The 14,593-nt window shown below is 42.4% G+C and overlaps 2 protein-coding genes across 3 annotated transcripts; one reads left to right on the top strand and one right to left on the bottom strand.

The window, feature by feature from the left end:
- Positions 1 to 35: 35 nt before the first annotated feature.
- Positions 36 to 5,509, bottom strand: wdcp (WD repeat and coiled coil containing). Its single transcript, XM_051408871.1, has 4 exons — positions 5,358 to 5,509; positions 2,264 to 4,205; positions 1,795 to 1,915; positions 36 to 1,091 (listed from the first exon to the last, which is right to left on the bottom strand). The coding sequence occupies exons 2-4, from the start codon at positions 4,184 to 4,186 to the stop codon at positions 898 to 900; spliced, it is 2,238 nt and encodes a 745-aa protein (XP_051264831.1). The 5' UTR covers positions 4,187 to 4,205; positions 5,358 to 5,509; the 3' UTR covers positions 36 to 897.
- Positions 5,510 to 5,582: 73 nt separating this feature from the next.
- fkbp1b (FKBP prolyl isomerase 1B) lies at positions 5,583 to 14,289 on the top strand. 2 transcript variants are annotated; one of them, XM_051408895.1, is made up of 4 exons: positions 5,583 to 5,607; positions 6,666 to 6,713; positions 12,989 to 13,101; positions 13,487 to 14,289. In XM_051408895.1, the coding sequence occupies exons 3-4, from the start codon at positions 12,991 to 12,993 to the stop codon at positions 13,613 to 13,615; spliced, it is 240 nt and encodes a 79-aa protein (XP_051264855.1). In that variant the 5' UTR covers positions 5,583 to 5,607; positions 6,666 to 6,713; positions 12,989 to 12,990; the 3' UTR covers positions 13,616 to 14,289. The 2 variants fall into 2 exon arrangements, with proteins under 2 accessions (XP_051264855.1, XP_051264854.1); XM_051408894.1 differs by lacking the exon at positions 5,583 to 5,607 and adding an exon at positions 5,653 to 6,009.
- The last annotated feature ends 304 nt before the right edge of the window (positions 14,290 to 14,593 follow it).

The raw sequence follows: 14,593 nt of genomic DNA, 5'->3' as shown, positions 1-14,593 counted from the left end.
TTGCTACAGTAAAATAAGTAACACAGAGGAGTGGACACTGGTCATGCAAATTTAATAATCAAAAAGCTACCCAAGAAAATATATGTTTTAATGTACACTTATTTGGTCTTCTACAGAGCTTTGAATGACACTGTATAGCAATGACAGGGAGCTTTCTGTTGAGTCTTGTCCCCTCTAGTGGTCAGTTGTGTTATTAGCTTGGTAACAATACAACTACAGAAGAAAAAGTGCTTCAACTGTGTTCTCCTCAACATTTTTAGACGTCCCCAGAGGGTTGTATAACAAGGTTAAATTACACTTGGAACATTTGAGTAGGACTATTCAGCAAAAAAGTGCAAATCCAGAATTTGAATGGGTAAAATCTGAATTTCATACACCTCATTTCCCCCACAAGTGTGGGTATTTCTTGCAGTACTCAGGTAATAACAAATAAAGATCAAAATAAAACATTTATATCACATATAAGCCTCTATCAATTCTTGTACCAGGACATCAGGACAATTGAAAACATGTCTTATATCGTCCCTAAAACATACTCAAAGCTGTTAGTAGAGTGCCATGGCACTGCAATTGTGTCCTGCTTTAATGAAGGATTAGACCTCAGAGACTGCACTGCATTTTGTCAACAAATGAATCAAAGAAAAAACATGGCTCGGAGCTTCTTTCAGGTAAGCTTTCATTTTCAAAGCAGCAACATGTAAACATCACATCTGAATAGGCAGCCCTTTCCAAATTGTTTTCCCATACAAGAATAAATTTGACATATAACTTATGCATAAGTCAGTTGTTCGTGTTCATGCCACATCCACTTTGCCTTGCATACTTCCAGTCAAATATATCAAAGTAACAGGAATACAGGTGCACACATTCAGGAATTGAGGTGTATGTTAAGAGGCACTATAAGGAGACCTCTGTGGTTGTGCTGGGGTTTTGGCTGGGGGCTGGACTGGATGGGCAGGAGGTCTCTGGACTCCCAGGAGTCCGTATGGTAGTTTTCCGTTTCCCATTCCGCACCGTAAGTTCCTCTTTGGGCTTGAAAGTCAGAGGCACGAAGCCGTCCGCATCTGCCACAAGTACAATCCACAATGGACCTGGAAAAATAACACAAAGACTATTAGCTAAGCACCGTTCTCTATATATTTGAGCTAATTATCAAATTAAGTGAAAAATATAGTTTGTGATATAGCTATTACTTGCTACCGTGTCTCTGTTTAGGGACAGTTAGTCTATGCTACATCAACAAAACACTACGTACATTAAACAGTGCTAAGCTGCTTTTGTTTAAAACCTTGTAATCTGACCTAGGCTTCTAATCACTTCCAATTATAGCTTATGCATGTTAACAGAAGAACAATGCTAGACAATGTGACGTACAGTAAAATATGAGGTTCTTTATCAATTCAAATTCTGAATAGGTGACGTAAAGGTTTAAAAAAGCTACCAAGAGTAGTGAGAGAGTTCCACTTTGGACAACCTATCTGATGACTTGCAGGTGAAGGCCATCACATGAGCTTGCTGAAAATACTCACAAGGGGAGACCTTCCTAATAGGCCTACAAGGAGTTTCCTCAAAGTGGTTTAAATTTATTAATCCTGCACACACTGTGTCACAACGTGGTTAATCTCGCAGGCAATGCAACGCAAAGGTTTTAAGAAGGCAGCTTAGATACAGCTTCTTAGTAAAGAATTCTAAGGTTTAAATTGACACCAAACTGAAAGCAGTTCAGTCGTGAAAGTGAGACTGGAGGCCCAAAATTACAATATTTTATTGATGGATTCAACGGGCTGTACGTACCGTACATCATCTCCACAATAGTTAGGTTGAAGAGGTCTTGGAGGGCACGCAGACACAGCTTCCCATCACACAGCAGCACTGGCCTCCGCTCATCAATGAACACATTCTCTGATAACTGCTTCTGCAAACACACAAAGAAGGAAAAAGTAAAGGAGGGCTGCAACTAAAAATGATTTCTTTATTAAATGATTTATCAATAATCAATCATTTTCTTGATTAATCAGTTAGTTGTTTGTCAGAAAACAGTGAAACATGTTTATCACTGTTTCCCAAAGCCCAAGGTAACAAAAAAGATAAATGCTATTATAAAAGTTAGTCAATATCTTCATATGATAATATGATAATTGATGATAATTAAATACACAATCAACTCTTCCAGGGATTATGGTAGCCTTGTTTCTTCTAGCTAGGGTTGTTATCCCTGCACAGTCACAAATACACAGAGAAAATGGAGTGAGTAAAACTGTACCTGACATGTGACATTGACATAGGGGGGTTCACAGGCATTGGGGTAGACAGTCAGCGCTTTCTTGCCATTCTGGGTATAATCTCGGATTTCTGTCAGGCACTGCTGTACATCTGCGAAGCGTGTAAAAAGCCTCTCCATGTTGTGAACGAGCTGCTCCAGTCCGCGCTCCTTGGCCATTTGGCCCGGTGTCTTCTCAGGCATAGGCAGCGTCGGGTCTGAGTGAAGCTTGTCCGACGACTCCAGGCGAGGAGAGCTGGACCGGCTGGAGTCTCTGCTGGCCTGGCTGGCCACCGCCAGGCAGGACATGCGGTTGACGTGGTCCATGTCGAAATTTTCCACCGTGATGGAGGACGTACTGGACAGGGTTCTGTCTGACGCTCGGTCAGAAAAGTCCACAGAGCTGGTGACGGGGCTGGGCTCACCGCTCCTCACCTCCTCCACCAGCCTGCGCCTGTTACCTGGTGAACGAATTACCCCCCCTCCAGGCAACACCAAGTCCTTTATCCCTGGACGCTCCCTGTCATCCTTAGATAGGTGCTCTGAGTGCCTTCTAATCCTTGCACAGAAATTAGAGGTAGACTCATGGTTGTGAGCAGAGGGGGATGGTGTGATAGGAGAGTCTCCGTCATACATCAACTCTTTGGCTAAGAGACGAAGAATGTATTTATCTGTGTTAGAGGACGGAAGGAAGGCAGGGTCGTTGGACTTCTGCCTGCCCACCATCAACAGCAGCATATTGTCACTGAGGAAGCACACTCCTTTGGGCCTCTCGTTTGTCTGTAGAGATATCTGCTGAATGTTCGGCATGGCAGAGGCTGTGATGCAGTACACAAGCACCATGTTGCAGGTGTTGGAAGCCACTGCAACTGTGGAGCCACGGGGGTCAAAAGCCACAATGTCCGGAACCAAAATCCCTGGGATGCTGACCTTGCGGGTGGTGGTGACTTTACGCTCATAGGTGACCAGGACGAGGTGCGAGGAGTCCTGGCCAGTACCTGTCATGGTGTCTCGTCGACGCAGGTGAATAAGGGGGCTGGGGTCGGAGCGACGGTGCCTCGCCAAGAGATGGGTGAGGTCTAGAGGGCCCGAGCTGGGGAAGAAGGACCTGTCCGATTCAGACGATCTTCTTCGCGAGTCCAGAGGGCTGTCGTCATCTGAAGTGGCCACATGCGAGCCATGGCCTTGCAGGGATTCAGCCTCTGACGGCATGTCGAAGGCCATGCCGGCATTTAACCCGCAGATTTTATCCAGAGGCAGCTCTGTAGCCACGGCTACTTGAGCCTCCCCCGTGGCCTCGATGGCACAGATGTAGCCTCCCACATCAAAGATGGGGCAGAAGGAGCAGGCCACCAGACTCTTCTGGATGTCATTCCAGATGTAAGAGTGAAGAGCACCGCCGATAGCCACCACCAGGCGCGTACCATCCTTAGTCCAGCACGCACAGTGAATGAGTCCACTACCTTTTATGTCTGCTTTAGTTCTCCTGTTGTCCACCCTGACAGAAAACAACACAGAAGTGTCCCTCTTGGTCAGCACAGCCAGAATATCCAGTTTAGGATGCCACACACAGCCTTGGGAGAGCAAGGGGAAAGGCTCACTCATCTCACAGGTCTGAGTGCACAGCAGCTTGTTCTGCTCGAGGGCACTGAGCTGCAGTTGCCACACGGTAACATGTTTCTTGTGCTGAACAGCAAGCAAGGCAGGGGAGTCAGAGCAGCAGAGCGGGCCCCAGAAGAGCCCGAAGACATGCTCAAACTGCCCGATAACATTAGTGTCCCCAAACTTGACCTCGCCATTGATGCAGTAGAAAGCTGTCAGGCAGACCTGCTTGCCGTCCGTCCAGGCTATCCCGTGCACCGGGTGGATGGCTTTGTGTAGAGTGTTGAGACCTGTCCTAAGTAGCTTTGCCTTACCAAGATCCATCCTGGCAGGTACGAAGACGCTTTTTCAAAGAGAAAAAGAAAAAAATATGACTCAGTAAGTTGACATTGATGACAGAGACTGTATCTGATGTGAATGGGTCCTGCACTAGAGTAGCTATGGCTACCTATGCAGATTAAGAATAGCAAAAGCCTCTCTCCTGTCTCCTTCCAAGTACCTGCCTTAATCCACTCTGCCTGAGCTGAGGCAGTGGTGACGAACACTTATAGCTGCTTATGCCTGAATGACCTTAACAACACACAGGTCCTGTTAGGACCTAAGGGCATTAACAATACTATGGGTTGAGTAGACAGTATTTACTTTTTTAGATCTGGTGAAACCGCCATGATCACTTTGGACAGACGAGACCGTCCCATTATCAAATAGAGACGTTCCTCATCAAGTGTGATATGTCAAAAGAGTAAGATAAAGAACATTTGTTTTAATTCATTTATTTTTTATTTTAAATATCATTAGCAATTGACAACTTTGATACTGGAGTACATTAACTTGATTTAAATTGTAATCTAACAACTGTATGGACAGGTTGTAGAAAATAACCTTAATTAGGCAAGGCTGATTGATTGATTGATTGATTGATTAATTGATTGATTGATTAATTATCAGACACAGGTAAAAAAAACAAAAGTCCAAAGGACAAGTGAAAACACTACTTTTCAACATGGTCCCAAGATGTCAGAAGAAAAAAAGAAAACACAAAGAAGCACAAGACATTCAACACAAGCCTGAAATCCAAAAGCACATCTCCACAATTAGACATATAGACATAGACATATAAAGTAACTCGCACATCAGGAAAACAATAGCAAAGAAAGATATTTGTCTTTGCCAATGTCATTACAATTCTGTTACCCTGTTTCATAAAAAAAGTAACCTAACCTGACTTCTATAAGCCCCTCTCCTATCTAAACACTTGACTTGAGTTGAAGACTTGTAACAGGATGATGTTGCATATATTAGTGCATATAACAGTTATTATATGTGTCGTCAAAATGAGAAGGTTACAAACTTAGCCACCATTATGAGACACATGAGTTTTCCAGTTCACACTCTTAAGTAATCAATGTATTTAGTCATCCTTTATATATGGCAACTAGCTAATAAATAATAAGCATAAAATACAAACAAACATATACTTCTACTCTACGCGTACCTTATAAAAGCACAAGCCTCTCATGTGGAGCCCACGTGAACCGCTGAAGATGGGTTTCTCGTCCATTAATTCACGTTTTACCGGTTGAAATGTATCTCTAAACGTTCACGCCTATTCCACTCGGAAGCAAAACGAACAGAAGTTTCGGTGCATTGTGGGATATGTAGTTGAATTATAGTCGTCTTGCTTTTGTCATCTTGTCCGCTCGAGGGCGCTGCGTGTGTTAATGTGAATTGCTGGGCAGTTTAAGGTAAAGAAAAAAATATATGAATTAATATGAATTTACTATAATAAAGAATATAGCTAACAGAAAATGAACAATAACCTGGCATAAGACAGCGGTTGATAAAGAAACATTTGACCGCAAGTATTTGACAAGGCTGAAGACGACGTACGTGGTGTAGTTGTCGATCTCGACGCTGTCTCGCTACAAACGGGGAAATATCTTGTCTGTCTCACGGTTGGCTGTAGCTACGGGTCGGTAGTGGTCGGTGAATGCATGGTTTCCACCGATACAGCCCGACTTGTAGCCGCAAAACGGGTAACGTTGGCTGTCGAAACCGCTTTTTAGGCTTTATGTTTCAGAGCTAGCTAATTTTTTGAAGTAGCACAACCATGGGTGTGGAAGTCGAGACAATATCTCCCGGTGATGGTAAGTTGATTTATCCGCTTGTGTGTGCTTTGATGCGGGGGTGGTGGTGGTGGAGGTTGGGGTTCGGTAGTTCCCCGGAATGTCGTTCAAACCTTGTTTAATATCCACATAATTTACTTAAAATATCAAGTTCACTGGTATATGAGGTAAGGGAATTTAGTCGTTAGATAGCTAGCAACTGATAGCAGTATTTCTGATATGAGTTGGGGGTCTTAAAGCCCGATTATTCACTGAGTTATTCATCATCACTTTACGCATGGACGGCATCTTTCTAGAACTCTCCACACTGAACTACTGTTAAATGGAGTAACGTTAAGTCTGACAAGCTTAAACTGTAAGGCTCTTTAAATTGAGTATTTGTCGAAGCTTATTTCTTTCCGTCCAATGTACTAATAATGTAATTAACCAAGAGGTATTTGATAGCCCCTCACCCTGGAAAAAGAAGCCTCCTGGCTAAAGTTTCAACATGACGGTGAGACCAACAGACTCATATCTGACTTCAGTATGTCTGCTGGTGTAAGATAGGTATGGCATTCCTGCCAGGCAGGAACACCTCACCAGACGTAACCCAGTCATTGTTAATCTACAAGATAAGCCTGGCAGACCCAGAGGCGTACAAACACACAATAACACTGTTTTCTCTCTTTTCTTAACAGGAAGAACATTTCCAAAGAAGGGCCAGACATGTGTTGTTCATTACATAGGTAACTAGCTCTCTTTGCTTTTGGCAATCATGAAACCAGACGTCTTTCCTGTCTCCTTGTTGAGGGAAGAAATTTGTCACAGTGTGTTTATGTGTGTGTGTGTGTGTGTGTGTGTGTGAGTGTGAGAGAGAGAGAGAGAGTGCTGTTGTTGTTGTTTTTTGACAATATATATGAGCACAACAAAGCTCAGTTTGCTCTCTGGGAGACATGTATTCACCTGTGTGTTGCTTACAGTTTCAAAGATAGGGTGGAGCTGTCACCACACCCAGAAAAAAAAGATTTTCCTTTGTTTTGATGGAGAAGTTGGGTGTCTAATGGCGTCAATGACATTTTAGAGACTGCTAAAACTTGAATGTGCATGCACATAGTACACTCATGTACACACACACACACGTTTTCTTTTTTCCTGTTTGTCTCCTGTCAGATTGCCCAATTTTAAGGCGGGGCAGTAAGACGCCGAGACGTTTGGGAAACAAATTTGGGTTATTCTGTGCCCCGGGGTTGGCAGTCCAGACAACTAGGTCAGACAGAAAGTAAACAAAGCCTAGTTCACATGTCATCACTCTGTCTGAGCGTTAGTACACGCTTATAAAAGTTATTGCACAATCCGTAGCGTTGGCCTTGTGGTAAATAAGGTTGATTCAAGAGTGCGAGTATTGTTGTATTGTATATATGCATGTGTGTGCATGCATGTATTAGTCTGTAGCCCATTCCTGCATCTCCCTGATGCTGGGGATTTCCATCATTTGAAATGTTTCAAAGAATTTCTGCTTTGTTTGGACTAGTGTGTGTGTGTGTGTGTGTGTTGTGTGTGTGTGAGATAATAGTCAGAAAGAGGCCGGCTCTGGATAACAAATGCTGTGTTGTTTGACTTTTTGGGACAGTGGGAAGAACTAAAACAGATTTCCCTTTGGGCCTGATCTCTGCAGAGATCAGCTTCTGTACAAGTTATGCTATAATTGGAAATCTCAGCATGTGAAGCTGCACAGAGAGGGTTTGGTATTCACCCGTTGCCTGTTGGTATTGTTTCTCTCAGCCTAGCATTAATTGGATGGTAAATAAGCAAAAGCAGGTGATGAGTTTCAGCACCTCACGCCCACTCTAGGTTCAAACCTATTTTGGATGCACTTCTTGTTTTTCTGTGTTCATTTCCTGTGCTCCATTGTCACAGTCATATCATTAACGTCTGTTTTCTGTTGTACTGAAAGGAACAAACCTGACTACAGTTTCCAAGATCTGTTAACACCAGGATGTGCTAGAGCCTGGGAATATGGTCCCTGTGGTTATTTAGTGGAAATTTTGTACTTTTTAAGGCGCACAGAACAACCTTGTCCTTTGTTCGAGTTAGAGTCCTGCCCATCTCTCTTTTTTACTTTTCCTCTTCATCTCACAGGATTTAGCCATAAGCTCCTGGTATTTTGGCAGCAGTGGCACGCAAAATGCAGAGTTAAGCCAAAGCAAGGACCTTGCTATAAATATGTTGTTGTATCGGCAGGGGAAATGTGTTAGCTGTGGGTAGATGGAAAATAATACAGTGGTATTTAAAAGTAGATCTGTACACCGTGTGAAAATAAGACTATAGTGTTGAACGCAAGCCAGGAGATTAGTCGAAAAATGTTGCTTTCTTAGAGATTATTGTTAGAGCATTTGTATTTTAATTAGTAGTATTAGCTGTACCTCAGAGGGAGGCACCTGTGAACAAGTCACACATCATAAAATGATGCTTGAAAGAGGTACTTCTTGTTTTATTTTTACTTTACAATTGAAATGTGCTAACCTGGTGGGAGGACTTAACAGGTAGAACATAATCCACAGAGGAAATACATTTCTATTTTGGTTGATCCCTATTAATTGGTGTAGTTAGCCAGCGTGGATTAGTTATCCAGAAATGTGTATAAAAGTTAAATGAATGACATTTTAAAATTACATGTTGTCTTTCAGGTCAGTACTCTAGTAAATACAGAGACTAATGCATATTTGTTTAGTTTAAAAGCGCAAATGCAAGATCAGTTAAAGATCTGATAATAGATAGTACTAGTAACAGAGGTTAGCTGTAGATTTGGAACATAAGCCTTTCCGAATCCTCCAGCTGGCTGCTAGTGCAGAGCCACAGACTGCACCCTCCACTGCACCATGCGCTGGTGTTAGTTTTCCAGATAGCAGAGCAAAGATAAACAGTAAGGGTAAGGAGAGAGTGATTTCCCAATACATAATGGGATTTGAAACCACTCTGTTTCCAGCCTTTAACATTAGGGAGCCTCATTCTCCCAGAAATTCTATCACACACTCTCACTGCCGTGCCCTTTTGATCCTCACTTTCACTTCTGGGATTTTAAACATGCAGACACACAGATGCCAGAGCACATAGACACACAGATACGTGAGTGACCCCCTCTGACTCTAGTGAGAGTTGTGGTTGCCCAAATTAGCAGAGTGCTCATTGCCACAAGGCAGCTACGGGCGCTGGCTTCATGAAAGTGGCAGGACAGAATAATTAGAAAAGCTGCTCGCGCTTCCACACACATTCTTGTTTCTGTCATGCCTGACTGCAGGTCTGCTCACAGAGCAGCAGCTCTATCTACAGCAGTGTTGCACAGACAGGCAGGCTGGCGTGGGTCAACTTGGCCTGAGATGTGTTGTCATCTGTTTTACTCTTGGTTTATCTTTCAGTGGCCTTGCTATACTTTCATGCACCTCCACACTGAGCTGCCCAGTCCAGCTAAAAATGTATCTATGTGTATGTATGACTTGTAAGGCTAATGGTAAATTGGCTGATTTGGGCCGCAGATCATAGATTTGATAGATCTGTTTGTGCGGCCAGGCTGAGCCAGGAATCCTGCAATCACAAGCTCATTTTTCTGAGTGTCAGGCTGTCACTGAAGAAAGAAGAAAATGGAAGCAAATCTGATATCAGTCAATATGAAGAAAAGTGCAGCAGCCTGTGGGTTTCCGTGATTAATGAAGTTTGGCACTAGATTATGATGATAAACAGCCCGGTCTCAAGGCACATGTGCTTTAAGAGCAGTAACCCTTACTGGATATGATGTCATGCCTAAATGTGGACGTCATTCCTTACCATGTTTGAGCTCCAGACTTCACCATGAAACGTGCTGAAGTTGAGACCTAATGGCCTTTGGTGTGGGACACAGAAATAGACTGAAACACCGGTTTGTATGTCAGGAGATGCCAAACTCGCCTTCTGAAGGAGAATGTTGTGATTGAGTGCCGTGCGGTGCTGTGGGAAGTTTTCAATCCCAATATTGCAGAGTTAAAGAAATCAAGAAAAGAACTGATGTACAGCCTATAAATTAGGACAAAACAACCTGAATCAGCTTGAGCTTTTGCTGAATTATTGAATCCAGGCCTCTTGGTAGGGTAACACTACACCATTCAATATTGAGTTGTCTTGTGTCTGACTGGCCTTTCACAGCTTGTTTTGTGATAGAAAGTAGGCAGAATAGCTTCATGCAGTACCCTGGTAATAATAATAATAATAATACAATTATCCAGCAAACCCCACTGGTCCACTGAAGAGCCAGGACACCCCATAGCTTGCTCAGAACTGACTCTTGTTTAGTATTAGAGTAACTTTTAAGCCTTTGCTGAGGATCATTTTCACGCTATCCATGCTCCGGCAGTAAATTAGCTATTTATTGTCCTTGCTGAAAATACTTCTAATTACACATCACACCTACTGCCAGTTTGTCACACTTGACATATTAATGAAGCATGAGCAAGATTCAATTATGTCCAGTGAAGCGAGTATGCTTGCAGCTGTAACATGCGGCAACACATAGAAGTTTGTCATAGATGGATAGCTTTACACGCATCTCATTTCATCCACACTTTTGAGGGGGTTGTTGTGCTGGCAATCGTCCTAGACGGGGCCGAGACAGGATACAGTAAACTGAGTAAAAATAACCCCACCCCTGTGCGCCATGGCTTTTTGCAGAACTAGCCGGAGCACTACCAAGTGAAAGCCTTTCATGAAGAGAGAGTGTGGGAGCCAGCCTCAGGAAGGGACGGGTCTGGCTTTATTTTTGCAGAGACCCCACCCATTGTTAGTTGTCCAAAGAGTGATAACAGAGGACTGATACAAGTGTGGTATAGGAGCAGTTTTTGATGTGTTTTTTTTGTTTGTTTGTTTTGCTTCCCTGCAAAATGAAGTCATTGAGTGAAACATTTATGCATCTGTAGCCTAGTTTATATACTTCACATAGACTTTCAGTACATGTACAGTTTACAATTTTAAATCATGCTGTAAATCAGTGAAATATTCAACTCCATATTTCTCTTCAGAACAATGCTGCTGTGTATTTTGCTCCACAGGAAACAAGGAGCATGTGGTGTTTTTGCAATTGTTTCCAGTGTGAACCAAAGTCCCTGTTTCTCTTAACCCCTCTGTCTTGTTAGCTGCTCCTTTAGTGCATCGTGGAGGAGCCTTTACCAACGAGTGTTGAAAAATCCCCCCTTTTTACGTCAGCAGCATCCGAACAGACACCTAAATCAACCAGCAGGAGTCATTAGTGCAATCGCTCAGGATATGATCCCTCACTGGCTTCCCACTGGTTCACATTGCCAGTCAGTGTTTCCTGGCATGTTGCAGCCACCGCTGCCAGAAACTGAACCCGCTTTTCTGCAGTTGATGCAAGAAGGTTTTGCCCCTCTGCTACTCGAGTGCCCTGTAAGCAGGTGGTATTTGCCTCGGTGTGTGCACTTGATGACTCCATGGTTGGATAGAGCCCAGCCTGCTGATATCTGGGCTACTGTGATTCTTGGAAATGGTGCACCTACTAAGTTTAGGTGGGATGTAAGGAGAGAAGCAGTACAGTACCAACATTCATATGACCAGATGAGCCAGACACCATCACTAAACTTCAGTTAGCACATAACTTTAAATGCCAAGTATTCACACTTGTTGAATTACGACAGAGTAAGATAAATCAAAGGACTATCACAGAGCAACCTCCAAAATGTGATGTCCAAAAAGTGGATGTCGTGGAAATTCTTTGCTTGATACTACTTTGACTGCCTGTAAAACTGTGATCCAAGGATAAAAAGTGAATCATGTGAATGTTGTTCTGTATCATAATATTGATACAAACCATAATATAGTAAACCTTCTGGAAACTCAATTGAGATAGAATGTAATTCAATACCCGACAGATCACAGTTAATTTCCCACAATGAATAAATGTATTACATATGTTATGTATTTCTCCCAGAAAGCTTGGTATAATGTAGGATATTGACGAGGTGATTGAGACTAATTCATAAAATTCATGCTCATTGTTTCAGTGACTATGCTAATCTTCCTGGTTTGTCGGTAACTTGTGTAAAACATAAGTTTTATAATGGAATTTTGTTTTTGAAGTCATGTATTGTGCCCTTCTTGACAAGCACTGCATCTCAGCAAGCTTGGCTGTCCAAAGGGTGATAATGGAGGATGGATAATGGTGTAGTGTAGGAGCAGTTTTGGATGTTTTTTGCAAAATGAAGCCATGAGTGAAACATTCATGCACCTGTTGAGCCTAGTTGTCTTAAAATATGTTGTAGCAAAAATGTATATATGACTTGCTCTCTTGGATGTCAAAAGAACAGAACATCAGAACGTCAGAACATGGCTTCAGATGGCAGCTTGGATTCGCTCAAAGGAAAGCGGCCATAAGAATTCAATGAGAGCATGGTAAAATGTCTGATAAAGTGGGGCCAGTGTCTCTGTGCCCTTAGTAATGTTTAATGGCCCCCAATCTTCTTATTATCATGTCTAAATGGTCGGTCAGTGTTCTGAAGGAGCAGAGCATTGCTCCGCCTTTGTTACCCATTTCTCCCTGTGGTCTAGATACAGGCAAGCAATGGCCTAGTTAACTTCAAAAATAATCCACTAAACCAGGCCAATGCTTCCTGATTCACATTCCCTTTGTTCATTTGGGTAATTTAAACAGACCCAAGATCCTGATAAGAAGCCCCGCCAGAATAATTCCTCAGACTGGAGCCAGCATTGCTTTACTCCTTTAATCTTAAAATGCCTCATTCCAAATCATTAGCTACTGAGGAAAGGGCGTGCATTGATCTGGCGTCATGCTGATAAATGACGATAGTGAATAAGGCTAGGCACTAGTCACAAGGGCAGTTAACTGTACAAGTGCGAAAGCCAGTCATAAAAATAAGTGTTCACTTTGTTTTGTATTCAGCAAAATGTGTATATGGGTATTTTTCTAAACCAGATACTTTTGTATTCTCTACATTTTGTTAATGTATTTTCTCTTTGGCAGGTATGTTGCAGAATGGGAAGAAGTTTGACTCCTCTCGAGACAGGAACAAGCCCTTTAAGTTCAAGATCGGACGGATGGAGGTCATTAAGGGCTGGGAGGAAGGAGTAGCACAGGTAAAAGTGAAGGCATTCCACCTAGTTGATGGTAGCTAGAAGTTAATTTATTCATTAATATTTGTGATGGTTGTTTAGAATAATTAACTTAAGTGCTGGAGGAAAGCTCTGGCATCTGAGACTGAAGAGTCATTGAGCATCTACTAAGCAGCAGCAGTTTAAAAGTGGTACTCCTCCAAGAACTACAAACGTTTTCTACTGCCTTTGAAGCCGTTTCTGATATACTAAAAAGATTTTGGTTGGAGTATCAGTTTAATGTTAGATGCCACCAAACTTTATTCGTGTGGTTTGTGTTGTGTTTGTTATGTGGCTCACTGTCTGTGTAGGGCTGTTAAAACTGCATAAAAATGAGCATACTCAGTTTTCCCTTTCTCCTGCACTTTAGATGAGCCTGGGCCAGAGGGCAAAAATCACCTGCACACCAGATATGGCTTATGGAGTGACAGGCCACCCCGGGGTCATCCCCCCGAACGCCACTCTTATATTCGATGTGGAACTGCTCAAACTGGAGTGATGCCTGGGGTTAAATGTGAAGGTTGAAGGTTAATGAGGCTGCGTTCGCCACAACCTGTTTCCACAGGGAGACCATACTCGGCTGCTGCCTCCCACCATCCACCTGCTCTTCTTTTTTTGGATTTCTACAGTCTTCTTTTGTTCAATATTTAAACGTACCTACTGCTGCTTTGTTGCCATTTTGTCATAATAGATACTGCAAGAAAATGTCCACATCACGCAAGACTTTTTCCACACACACCGCGGTTTAGTTTGTTAGTCAGAGATGCTATTTTATTGAATTACATTTAAAGTTGTACATTTTGTTGAACCATGAGGAAATCTGATTAAAAGCCGTACTACATTACAATCAAAACATATACTGCCTTACAGTTTCAACAACAGAGGAAGGGTACCTATGTTGAAAGTACATAACTTCTGCTCTGTATCTTAACTGGGCATTATATACCACTGTCTGCATTGCCACTTTGATAAAGATTTGTCCTGCTGAATGCTCTGAATGATGTTGCTATGTTTAGTATATTTTATATCCCTCATACGCATTTACTGCAAGTGTACCCTATCCAATCTAACCCAATACAATACTGTACAGAACTCTGCAAGAGCCATTGCTACTAAGACAGTTTATCAACCAACTCTTGAATAAAAATGGCATGTACTGTCTGTGTTGAGAAATCTGTGTCCTGTGTGTGATTTGTGAGTGAGTGATTAAGTTATAATAGAAAGAATGCCAAACGAGGTACTGTATGTCTGACAGGAGCTTCTTCAGCAATATCGCCCCCTAAAGGTACATTTTATAAAAATACACTCCAGCGTAGTGAAGGGCACAGATGGTGGGAACTGTAAAGTATTTACACTGAGCGATAGTGTCACTCTTACAACGTAAATGAATGAATGAACCACTAACATTGAGTTAATATGAATCAGTCCTCATAGTCACTGAATGTACTAACAACAACCTGGCGTTGCTTATCTCCAC

This window comes from Dicentrarchus labrax, unplaced genomic scaffold, assembly GCF_905237075.1.
Source record: "Dicentrarchus labrax unplaced genomic scaffold, dlabrax2021, whole genome shotgun sequence".
NCBI classification, from domain to species: Eukaryota; Metazoa; Chordata; class Actinopteri; family Moronidae; genus Dicentrarchus; species Dicentrarchus labrax.
The sequence above is the reverse complement of the archived record's forward strand: the minus strand, read 5'-3'. Positions and strand labels throughout refer to the sequence as shown.